This window comes from Canis aureus, chromosome 29, assembly GCF_053574225.1.
Source record: "Canis aureus isolate CA01 chromosome 29, VMU_Caureus_v.1.0, whole genome shotgun sequence".
NCBI classification, from domain to species: domain Eukaryota; kingdom Metazoa; phylum Chordata; class Mammalia; order Carnivora; family Canidae; genus Canis; species Canis aureus.
In genome coordinates this window covers 17,857,361-17,869,923 of record NC_135639.1, presented here as the reverse complement: position 1 = coordinate 17,869,923, position 12,563 = coordinate 17,857,361, and the positions used below count along the sequence as shown (strand labels likewise).

The window sequence follows — 12,563 nt, the reverse complement described above, 5'->3', positions numbered from 1 at the left end:
TGAAGTTAATTGCTAATTATTAAGAGCACTCTTCAAGAGAAACACTATATAAGCCACACATATAATTTTCAATTTTTCAGTTAAATAGGTGAAATTAATTTTAATAATATATTTTATTTAAGCCAATGTATTAAAAAAAACTTATTTTGGCATGTAACCAACATAAAAATAGTGAGATATTTTACATTCTGTTTTTTTTTTTTTTTATCAAGTCTTTGAATCTAGTGTGAATTTCACACAGCACAAGTGAGCTTGAGCTTGCCACATTGCCACTAGCCAATAGTCACATGTAGCTGGTATTGTTTGGACAGTGCTGACTTATCCCAGAGGATTGTTGGGGGAATGAAATTTCTTTTTCAAGATTTATTTATTTGAGAGAGAGAACTCGTGTGTGAGTGGGGGGCAGAGTAGCACAGGGAAGAGGGAGAGAGAGAATCTTAAGCAGACTTCACACCCAGCACGGAGCCCAATATGGGCCTTGATCCCATAACCCTCACTTGAGCTGATATTAAGAGTTGGATGCTTAACCGACTGAGCCATCCAGGTCCTTCATGAGAATGAAACTTTTAAATGTACATGTTTTTAGTACTAGTTAGTACTACTGATGGAGTTATCCATAATGGTAACATTACTGCTCCTACTAACAATGAACATTTCCTGGCACCTGATATGGGGCCGGCATGGTGCTAAGCATACTTACTTCTTGCAACAACTCCATTAAGTGAGTACTGGTGTTCTCTTTATTTTTTTATTTATAAATTTATTTTTTATTGGTGTTCAATTTGCCAACATATAGCATAACACCCAGTGCTCATCCCATCAAGTGCCCACCTCAGTGCCCATCACCTAGTCACCCCCACCCCCCGCCCACCTTCCTTTCCACCACCCCTAGTTCATTTCCCAGAGTTAGGAGTCTTTCATGTTCTGTCTCCCTTTCTGATATTTCCCACTCATTTTTCCTCCTTTCCCCTTTATTCCCTTTCACTATCTTTTATATTCCCCAAATGAATGAGACCATATAATGTTTGTCCTTCTCCGATTGACTTATTTCACTCAGCATAATACCCTCCAGTTCCATCCACATCGAAGCAAATGGTGGGTATTTGTCGTTTCTAATAGCTGAGTAATATTCCATTGTATACATAAACCACATCTTCTTTATCCATTCATCTTTCGATGGACGCTCTTTAGTTTATACACAGGGAAACTGAGGCTCAAGGTAGTTAGGGTCACCTGGCCACTAGTGGAGAGGAGTTCAAACCACCAAGACAATTTCTATGCCAAACTGTCCTCCTCTTAATCCACTAAGACTTCTCTTATTTAGAAATGAAGGCCCATCCCTGACTCAAGAAGAGTTTTATAATCTCCAAAGCTCCTTCCCAGGCTGGCTCCACTGGGTTGAACTCTTTAGGGACAGGACAATGAGTCTATTCCTCTGTGCCCCCCATGCCCAAAATTGGGCCTGAGCCAAATTAGGTGCTCAACCAACATACGTTTCTTCACTTGAAAAGTCTGTAGCATCTAAGGATCTCTCTGTTACCTGGCATAGAATGTTCTGCTCAAATAGACATTAGGAGAGGAATTGCTTTTATGATTTGATATATGATGGCCAGAAGCACAATCTGACCCACAGAGTGTAGCCCAGTGCTTGGGTTCATGTCAAAGTCACCAATGGGAAAGCTCTGAGAAGCTGTAGTGAATTTTCCATTAGTCCCCCTTTTTAAAATTTTATTATTTTTTTTTCCATTAGTCCCCTTTGAAGGAATGCTGGCAGAGAAATTGGCCTTAAAGGGCCTCTATGTGCCTTGACCTAACTCACCATGAGTTCCTTACACTATCCCGTAATATGCATGCCCCACTTCAGAAGACAGCAATCCTGCTAAGACAAGGTACCAAGCTGCACCTTTGGTTTCCCTAGCATGGAGCAGGGGATAGACTGAGTGACCCGCATGACTGAAGAGCACCAGGGAGACTTTCATTTCACAGTGCCATTCTCATCTACCCCAGCATCTCTCCAGATAAACCTTTGGGTTAACAAACGTCTTGAAAACCAAATGCCAACTGAAAAAGCTGAACTTATTAGTTATTCATAAGTTACTTGAGGACAACTGACTAGTTTCCTCTTCAGAGGCAATACATATAATGCCAGGGTCAGGAGACAGGTCCCCGGAGTCTAGAGTCCTTCCCTGGGCTTGGTGGGGAGGAAAGGGACAGGGGGTGAAGGGAAGGAAGGAAGAGCCCAGGGTAGAAGAGGATGCCAAGTCAGATCCTCCTATTTTATAACATTCCACCACACAATTTTAGATGTACATTTCCTGAACTTTTTTTTTTTTCTGTAGCTACATTTTAATCCACTCAGAGATAAAAACAAGTCCTCGTCTTCCTATGAAAGTGCCCAGAGTAAGGCAAACACTTCTGAGATGCTCAATGAAGTCTTACTGAAATACTAACCAACAGTAGTGGCCCAGGGTCATCTGTGAGGAGCCGTCATGGGAGGCTTCAGTTGTCTATCTTTTTGGTAATAACCTAAGATACCAAAGTTTCACAAGTAAGACTCATCTTCTCCGAAGTAAAGATCGATTAAATACTCGAGGAAAAAAAGAAATCTCATTGATATCAATCAGGCCAACCTCATCTATTAAACTCACATGGAGGCTGAGGTCCAGAGAGGGGAAGTGACTTACCAAAGTCAGTCCAAGAGCCAATGGCCCTCTTCTGCGGGAGGGCAGAGCTCATGTGTTACCCTGTGTCCCTTCCAACACCTAGGCCAGGCCTCGCCCAGAGGACTCTGTTTGGTGATGAATGGGCTGTTGGTTGACAGATGATGACCACCCATGCCCTTCTGTCCACGTGTCAGACGGAGGGACTTCCTCACTGAGACCCACCCCCACATCATTGCTGTGGTCTCCTCCTACGGTGAAAGCCAGCACAGAGAGTTTACAAAGCATGGCTGGATTGTAGCCCAGGGTGACGAGGACAGCCTCAGGATGCTGGCCCACACTGACATGGCCCCACTACTCACCTTCCATCTGTGAAATGGATATAATGCTAGAGCTACTTTATATTTTGCTGTGAGAATTAAATAAGTGAATACAAAGTGACGGAAAGTAGGCAAAATAAGCATTAATATATTTTAGCTGCTACTACTACTGTTATTATTAATCTTTTTTTGCAGACACTACAGTGATCTTTGCCTAGGTGTGCATTCCTAGCCCGCTTCTTTGGTCAACAGCCTTGTGGGCATTTTCTGGAGAAAGGAATAAAAAAGGCAGAAGGAAGGGGTGTTAGGAATCCTTTCCCCTAGCTGGCATCCTGGCCTAGTAATCAGCTTTACTTTGGGGTAAAAAAAGTTCAACCTGACATGTAAATACCCTGCTTCTTCCTGATTGGATAAACTAGAGTTCCTTTCAACTCTAGTGTAAAATATTTCTCAATATTTACTTGAGATCAAGGAGAGAGGGGAAAAAAATGGAAAATCTGATCTAAGCGGTGAATTTTATTTGAGTAGTATTTTGTTATTTAATAGTATTTTATTCTGAGGAAGATCAGAATTTTCCAGAAAGATTACAGTTCAGTTTAACCCAAGACACAGAACAACTCAGAAATTCTGGTATTTGTTCTTTAAATAAGTTTTACATCACCCAGTTATCCCATCTCCCGCACTGGCTATTATACTATATGTTGGCAAATCAAACTTCAATTAAAAAATAAAATAAAAATAAATAAGTTTTACTTACATTGACTTTGTCATATACAAACTAGAGCTTGAATATCCATCCAATCTATCTCATTATCTGAGTTTCTCAAAACATCCTGAAAAAAACAGTTATTCAAATTATTACCAGTGACTTCACTGGAAGCACAGGGATCTTCACATGTTGAATGGATTTGATTCCAATCCACTGGATGATTTTGACCAGAACTACTACAATCCAAGGCACAGTACTCTATAGCCACTACTGGAAATTTCCCAGGAGACATCATAACCTGACTCAATGTTGAGAAAATCATGCAGTCTGGAGTCATAAATACTTCCTCATTCCTAACATAAAGCTGAGGGTCACATAACACCATGGGTAGGATGAGCCCAGAAACACAGTTCGGAAGTGGCCATATTGTGTTAGGAGATGATAACAGGCTCAGACAATTTCCACCCAGAGCAAAGGAAACCAGACTGTTGGCAATTCCACTGCTAACCGTACCCCCTGCAGGTGGCCCAACAAGATAATTCAGGTCTTGCAATTAGACCAGAGAGGAACCGTTCTTGGACAAAGGGTGAAGCATTGGTAAGGTTCCTTATTAGCTGCTGCTAATCAAACTTAAAGGAAGATTTACTAGTTTACTTATTTTAAGACTCCCCCCCTTTTTTTGCAATAATGGGTGACAATGCAGATGTTGGATGGTTCTGTGCAAATACCAAAGAAGGGAAAGATGTTTTCATGCTTTAATTCATATACCTGAAAATAATAATAGTAGCTTACAATTACAGTGTGTCTTCTGTGCCAGGAACTCTGCTATGTGCTTTATATACTCGCAGTTAGTTCTCACAAAGAGAAAAGGTGAGAAAAGAACTATGACTTCTCCCATTTTACGGAAGAGGAAACTGATGATCAAAGAGTAAAATAATGTGTTGAAGATTATGCAACTTATTAGTGGCAGAGCTGGGAGGTAAACCCAGGAGGTCTGCCTCTAGCAAATAAACCAGAGGAATTATCAATGTCTAACCTTAGCCATGGGGATTAACTAAAACCGCGTCACAGTAAAACCTGGCTCTGCTTCCTGATGATGTTCATGACTGTCAATGCCAGTGTGTAGGGGCCATGCCAGGTCATAGATTTTTTTTAAGATTTTATTTATTTATTCATGAGAGACACACAGAGAGAGAGGCAGAGACACAGGCAGAGGGAGAAGCAGGCTCCATGCAGGGAACCCTATGGGGGACTTGATCCTGGGTCTCCAGGATCACACCCTGGGCTGAAGGTGGCGCTAAACCGCTGAGCCACCCAGGCTGCCCCACAAGGTCATACATAGATTTTGAGCAAGAAACCAGACCTCATGAATCTGCCTCTATCTAAGGATCCAAGTTCAAGGGAGGTGAGCAGCGCTCAAAGACACAGAGGATGGGGAAACAGAATTAAGACCAGAAAAATTAAGGGGAAAGAGCAAGGCTAGAAGGTGTCCCAGATTTCAGGTGCCTGAGTCAGGCTAAAGGATCTGAAGCCTAATGTCTGAGCTGTCAGGGGATGGGGATAGTGGGCCAAGGTGACAGAAGCAGTTTCCCACCATTGATCCTTTGGACTTGGATGTTCCCAGATGGGGATGGGAGCCGGCAGCAGAGAGCCAGAGAACAGCACTACTTTCTCTCCTCCAGGAGCAAGGACCTCACCAGCCGAATTTCCTGCAGCACAGATGGCTTCCTGACCCAGGCTTTTGCTTGGTTACCAACATAACAGATGGCCACATAGCTCCCCTGGAACCAGAGACAGAGTGGATCATCTAGGATGATCAAAAAAAAAGCTTGACTCAGAAAAGACTAGGAAAACTGGTAAGAAACCCATCTACGAAAGAGACCATCAAGCTCCTCACTGCCCACATGAGTCCTAGGCAGGCACTGTGCTGCGTGTAGGTGCTCAGCTAGCTGCTGACTACATGAGATCTCATTTTACAGACAACACAGTCCTGCGAGGCTGGTATGATTAGCCTGTTTCCAGATGAGCTCATTGAGGTTAAGTGACTTGTCCAAGGTCACACATTTGTAGGAAGTACAGCCAGAATTTGAACTCCAAGATCACACTGTTTCTATTTTACAGTAATGTCCCATTTTCATTCAGAGGAATAGTGAGCTGAGGTCTTAAGAGTAAGCCCAGAGTCAAATACCTGGATCAGGCCCATTTCTACTACTTACTCCCTACATAATCTTGAACAAGGGATTTAGCTTCTCTAAGCTTCCATTTCCACGTATGTACTATGGAGATTAAAAATAAAACCTATCTCATAAGGTTCCTATAAGGGTCCAGTCAGTTAAAATATGTAACACTGTCAACTCAAAGCTGGGCACATATCAACCTTTCACTCAGTAGCATATCTTCTTGTCTGTCATTATCTATTGAGTCTGCTTTTAGAGAGTCCATCAATCACCACAAGTCATAGGACAACCTATAAAAAGTCTGCATAGAAGAGAGAGAATCTGGACATAAGAGAAAGTAAGCCTCAGCATGATTTAAATGTCAACCAAGATCTGCCATTTTTAGGATGGGGATAACTGCAAAGAACTCAGGACTGTGATGGGGTTTCCATGGAGGCAGGGACCCCTGTGGGATGGAAGTGAAGGTCCTTGGAAAAGGTAATGTTTAAGCTGAACCCTAAGGACAAGAAGGTTCCAGATGGAGTGGGACAGGGATGGCAGGCATGGCATGGTCTGAGGGCAAAACACACATGGCATAAGCAGCAAGACCCATTGGATGAGTACAGGATTTAGGCTAGGAAAAACAATTTTTCTGAAAGTGGGCTGGGACTAGGCAGTAGAGATCCTTGAGCCTCTATTACAGAGTTTGGACACTATCATACCAGCAATAGAGGTGGAGACCCCAGTGATGACGATGCTTGAGGGAGAGGAGAGCCAACATTTCAGGAGGATTAACCAATCCAGACACACTCTGGATTGATGGCTGCCATCTCTAAGTGGTTACTTGACCATAATATACAGTTTCATATGAATAAAGGTCCTTAGGGTTTTATGGGTGATAATCTCCAAGGCAGTTTTTTGTAGCTGGAAAACCCAACTGAACACTTACTAGAAAAATAAGTTCAGTTGCCATAAGGAAAGTGTTGGATCCAATCTTTGCTAAATCCAGGTTAGGGCAAAGAACAAGTCTTCCCTTGCTTAGAGCTTTTGGCCCCTACTCTCTAGAACTTCCATTTCAAAGAATAAATATAAGGGGATTTTTTTTCTTCACATATTTTTCACCCAGGGGACTTGAACTTCTAAAGGAGGGCTAAGCACAGGCAACCATAATGGTCTAGGGTGTGGGAGAGAGCATGAGGAAGGCAGGCAGGAATTATGCTGCAAGCTACAGCAACTGCCAATGCTTACACCACAGCAACATCATTACCCACAAGTGATTCATCAGTGCTGAAGTACCAAGGATGCAGTAATCCATGCTCTAGGACGACAATGTCCAATAAGGTGGCCATTAGCCACACAAAGCTAAATAAATTTAAATTAATTAAAATAATATAAAACTTAATCAGTTCCCCAGCACACTAATGTTTAATAGTCTTGTAATGGTACCATACTAGACTGTGCAGATTTAGAATATTTTCATCTTCATAGAAAGTTCTCTTGGACAGAGCTGAGTCTAATCTAGACGACAGCATAGGAATCACCTGGGAGCTTATTAGGGAAAATGCAGAATCTCGGGCCCCACTCCAGACCTACTCAACCAGCATCTTCTTTTTTAACAAGAGCTCCAGGTGTTTCATACCCACATTAAAGTTTGAAAAGCACCAGTTTGGAGTCACAGGACTACCCTGGTTATTACTTAGAGTGTCCCTCTATTCACAATACTCCGCCTGACAGAAAGGACATATGGGGAATGGGACAGAGACACATACTAGGACCTACTTGCCACCACTATGCCCTCAGTAGTACCTGGTAAAGCCCCACTGGGGCATAAAAGAGCTCTTCCCCCTGCTGGCTCTTGACAAAGGGTCTTGCAGAAATCATCACACTAGATGAATTACTGTTGTCCCTTCTTGACACACGGGTGCCTCTCTGGGATGGATGGTGTAAAACAGGAAGCAATTCCATTGTTCTCAGCAGCATGACCAAGTACTGAAGAAACTGTGATTTTTATCGGTGAGGAAAATGAGTGCCAAGGTCATACAGTTAATAAATGGGAGACCCAGAACTTCAATTCTGATCCGTCTGACCCAAGGTGTGAGTGCTTTGCTACTATATATGTCATTCTTGTGTCTGTACCACCAAGATGATGTTATGGTTCAGGCTCTGGGGTCCAACTGCCCAAATTCAAGTTCTGGCTCTGGCACTTAACTAGATGTGTCACCTTATGTCAGAATCCTCTTTCTAAATGAGCATCTAACTGCATTACCACCCAATTTAATATCCCCAGTGCCTCCCCAATGTCTAGAAAATGTGTTTGATACAGAGAAACCCTGTTTTTCAAGAAGGGTCTTAACTGGAACCCTACTGTAGAAACCAGGTAGGACAAAGCAGAGCTGCCTTAGTTGAAGAGGGAAAAGGGAGGCTCAGGATTCTTCTCTGTCACACCTTCACCCTCAATCTATCGTTCACCTCCCCCGCCCCAGACCAGTGAGCCCCAGAATCTCCAGGAACACTTGAAAATGACTTGCTAATGAATCTCAATCTGATCTTAACATGTTGGAGCCTCCTTGACTTTGGTACTCTCAAGTCACCTTTTTCTGGAAACTCCTAATTCATTTATTGAATAAATACTATACCTAAGGATAACAATCTTTAAAAAAAAAAAAGAATACTACAAATGACAATTTTGAAAATAAAGCCAATATAACAGGAACAACATGTATATAACATGAGAGAAATGTTTGATTCTGATCCATAGTGTATTCCTTATCTTTAAAATCAACCCAAATGTCTGTTAGAACAAACTTGTATACTTTGGTCCACTTTTAGTGCTTTTTTACAAGCAACAACATTCTAGAACATTTTTATTTTGCGTTAAGCCATTTAAAATTCATACATCTAATCAAGTACATAGGTTCTTGTTATTCTCTTTATATCTTGAATAGCATGTACTCCTAAGCAAGCACTATCTAAAATTCTAAAATGATTGATATTTAAAATAAAATTCATTTCACTTGTAGGTTTTTAATAAATTAAGATGAAGGTAAAATTTACTCCCCAAGAACAAAGAGCTCTTCTTAAACTACAGAAACCCAAGTCTATCTTTCTAGTTAAAGAACATTTCTCACCAACATTTCCAGTAGGGCAATAAATGCTCCAAAATAATCAGTATATGCTTGCAAATATTGCACTTTAATATTAATGATAAAAACAGAGAAAAAGAAAAATGGAAAGAAAGACATTTCAAAATTCCAAGCAAAAATATGCTAAGTCATAAGAGATGGCCATGATAGTATTTTTTGAAATTATGTAAATGTTATATACTTATCAAATAATGTTATGCTGACTAAATGTGTGCTAAGCCCCTCAGCATTGAGTCCCCTACATCTTGGCACACCCTGTGTTACTTCTCTCCTGGTCACCGCTAGCAAACCACTCTTCCCAAATGTCACCTCTTTTCTGGAGCCTTCACAATGCTGGATTTGCTCCCTCTATTTGCGGGGCTTCTGTCTCACCTGGTAGACACCTTTCAGAGCACTTTTCTTCCTCAGAAGACATCATTTGCGGTGTGACCCCATGCCTTGCACTATGCTTGGTCTGCAGTCAATGTCTAATGTGTGTGTGTTGACCACATGAATGCTACTGTCTTCATCATTAGTAGATTAAAGGAGTTAATGTGGTTTTGAAAATGACTCAATGCTGTCCAGGAGACAGTTTTAATGTTTGGACAGGATATATGGGTTCTTATACCCACAGGGTATTAGAGCTGAAGGGAATCTTCGAGACCATCTGATCATTTCTAAGTATTCAGAAACTGAGGCCCAGAAATGACGTTCCCAAAGATATTCATCAAGGAAGAAGTGGGAGGCCCACAAGCAGAATGCAGGGCTCAAGACTCTGTTATGCACCCACTTTATAAATGAGCCAGCTTCAGCTTTCGGAAATCCCTAGATGAGATCCCTTCCACAAATCACACACAGTGAGCAGGAAATGGATACGTGAGCCAGGTGTGGCCTCACTTGTTCTGGGGCAGAATGGTGATGTCATCATAATTGATTTGCCACCAAATGTCTTTATGTCGCTTTTGCGATTTTCCACTCTGCATCCGTAAAACCAGGCCTATGATGACAGCTCCCAAGACGGAAATCAGGCGGGTCATTGTGAGGATCACAGGAGTCACACCTGGAGGGCAGAGACGAGTCATTACTACAGCCTGTCAAAAATGGAAGTGAGCACATCCCAGCTCCCCTGCCGGTCCTGCCAAGCAGATGCCTCAAGCTAGGATACAGTGGGTCCATTCAGACTTGTCTCTTCCAAGAATTCTTTTCTGACCTCCGCTCTGGTTCCTGTGGCAACTACACTCACCTCCACATCTGTATAGAAACTTCCATCACAGAGAATGGTGATGACTTCCGACTGCTTTTACCACTGCCACTTTCACTGAACATTTACTATTTGCTCCTCTTAGAGTTGTTCTCAGCTGTGATCCATCTAACTCCAGAATGGGCTTCCCACCACCAGGCAACACTCCCTTGTTCAGACTCCCTCTAACTCCTTAGAAATGAGGTCTCTGAGACTCACATCCCCGGAGCCAGGCTGCCCGAGAGCTGAGGTTCTCTGCAGGGTAGGCAGGTGATGTGAGAGACTCTGGGGGTTGCTGCAGGTGGAGGGTGCTGCTGGCTGTAGTGGGTGGAGGCCCAGGATGCTGCTAAGCATCCCACAGTGCACAGAACACATCCCCACACAAAAAGCATCCTGCCCCAAATGTCAGTAGCACCACTGCTGTTGAGACACCCTACACTGACCTGTAGAAGCAGGTGTAGGTTCACAGAGAACACTGTAAAATCCACAGCCGTGTCTGTCTTCTGGGAGGGAGCTGTGGGGCCAATGAGTCATGGAGAAATTCACTATGATCTTTAAAAAAAAAAAAAAAGACAGTTAAAAAAAAAGACAGTTAAAGGTCAGTGCCCACTTGATTTATTGCACTGTGTCTCTACCTTAATGGGAGCAACTAAAACAGGATGTCGTTTGCAAGAGGCAGGCCTTGGTCACTTAATTCAAACATTTGGTGACCCATTCAATTTCTGCACCTTACCTAGACTCTTCATTTAAAAAAAAAAAAAAAAAGATTTTCTCTATCCATTCATGAGAAACACAGAGAGAGGCAGAGACACAGGCAGAGAGAGAAGCAGACTCCCTGCAGGGACTCCAAAGCGGGACTCAATCCCAGGACCCTGGGATCACACCCTGAGCCAAAGGCAGACGCTCAACCACTGAGTCACCCAGGTGCCCTAGACTCTTCAAATTCACGTGCAGATAATCTAATTCATGGAAGGGCAATATCTTTCTGTTGGGTAAAAAAGCAAGCCTAATCTTTTGATTTAAACCCTGTCACTTTTGATTTAAAAATGATGTGCCAATTTTCCAGCACTGTTGGGATTTTCTCCTGTGGTTGATAGAGACAAATCTTGTTACAGAGCACCTGACGCTTAACAGACCAAAGCATCTTCCCCTAACTTGGAAAATGCCTGCTCCTACAACACTGAAGGTCTATTTTGCCAAGGTTATTTCATTTCCTGCGCCAACTTACTTTGGCACATTAAAATTCCAAGAAAGTAGGGAGGAAAAAAGTGTCGAATCAAATCTGTATTAGGGGTGGTGACGGTGGGGACAAATAGAAATTCAATTAACTTTTAGGTTTCCTTTCAGTTTTCTCATTGATTTAGAGCTGAGAGGGGAAAAACAGAGTTTTCTAAGGATTCCTGGGCACAGGAACCCAGGACAGCACCCAGGTCCAGGTGCCCACAAGCTCTCCATTTGGGAATCAGGTTGCCTGGGTGAGTGGGTTTGGCCAGCTGGGACTCAACCCTGCAGGGGGCCACTGTGTTCTATCACCCCTAGGCCAGGGCCTCTCCCCAAGATCACAGGCCAGTGGGACTGCCAGGCTGCTGCGTCAGAGGAGGCCCAGATCCCGATGGAGGTGCACTTGGGTGGTATTGTGTTCTAAACTGGAATCTGAAGTGGCTGAGCCACACCCATGATCAAGAGCAAGATTATTTTAAAGGCCCAAAGTTGATCTTCATGAGAGTTCAGAGAGCTACAGACAACCTGTGTGGTAGATTCCAGGAGCTAGATCCCACACTGGCCTCACAGTAGGAACCCCCAGACCACCCTCCCCTCCCAGGTCCCTTCCTGTAGCACCATCTAAATGCCAAGAAGTGTCCGCCCAGTACCTGATGACTTTCTGGTAGCTGGAAAGTAATATTGCAGGAAAGGAAGAAAGAGGGACCCGTTTCTGGATTCCTGTAGGGCATAGACCAAGTAATCCATGTGCCTTTCTCCCTGGGAATCCACAATCACGGGGCCAGTGATTCCTGGGAAGAGAGAAGATGCCATGATGAAGAGGAGGGAGAGGTGCCTGTGGCTCAAAATGCCAGCCTGCCAGCTCCTCTCAGCAGAACCCCCACCTCAAAGCCACCAAAAGCCAGCCCAGAGGTTTTTGCCATTTCCGGGAATCTGAGGGATAGTCAAGGAGGAGTATGAGAAAACCAACATGGTTCAGAGGGAGCCCCCTTATGGAGCACAAAAGCCACTTTGGGAAGGGAGGTATATGTTGCTAGGCCTATGCTGGAGAGCCCACCCAGGATTTAAAGGAAGAAGAAGAAGAAGAAGAAGGAGAAGGAGAAGGAGAAGGAGAAGGAGAAGGAGAAGGAGAAGG

General features: G+C 43.2%; 1 protein-coding gene across 1 annotated transcript in view; it reads right to left on the bottom strand.

The window, feature by feature from the left end:
* The window catches only part of LOC144300844 (guanylate cyclase 2G-like), a 45,296-nt gene that overhangs the window by 21,137 nt on the left and 11,596 nt on the right, over window positions 1-12,563 (bottom strand). The window contains 10 exon segments of the mRNA XM_077877044.1: window positions 3,738-3,779; window positions 3,781-3,813; window positions 4,344-4,457; window positions 5,387-5,470; window positions 7,652-7,774; window positions 8,399-8,408; window positions 9,865-10,027; window positions 10,645-10,752; window positions 12,047-12,104; window positions 12,107-12,219. Coding sequence (XP_077733170.1) covers window positions 3,738-3,779; window positions 3,781-3,813; window positions 4,344-4,457; window positions 5,387-5,470; window positions 7,652-7,774; window positions 8,399-8,408; window positions 9,865-10,027; window positions 10,645-10,752; window positions 12,047-12,104; window positions 12,107-12,219 — 848 coding nt within the window.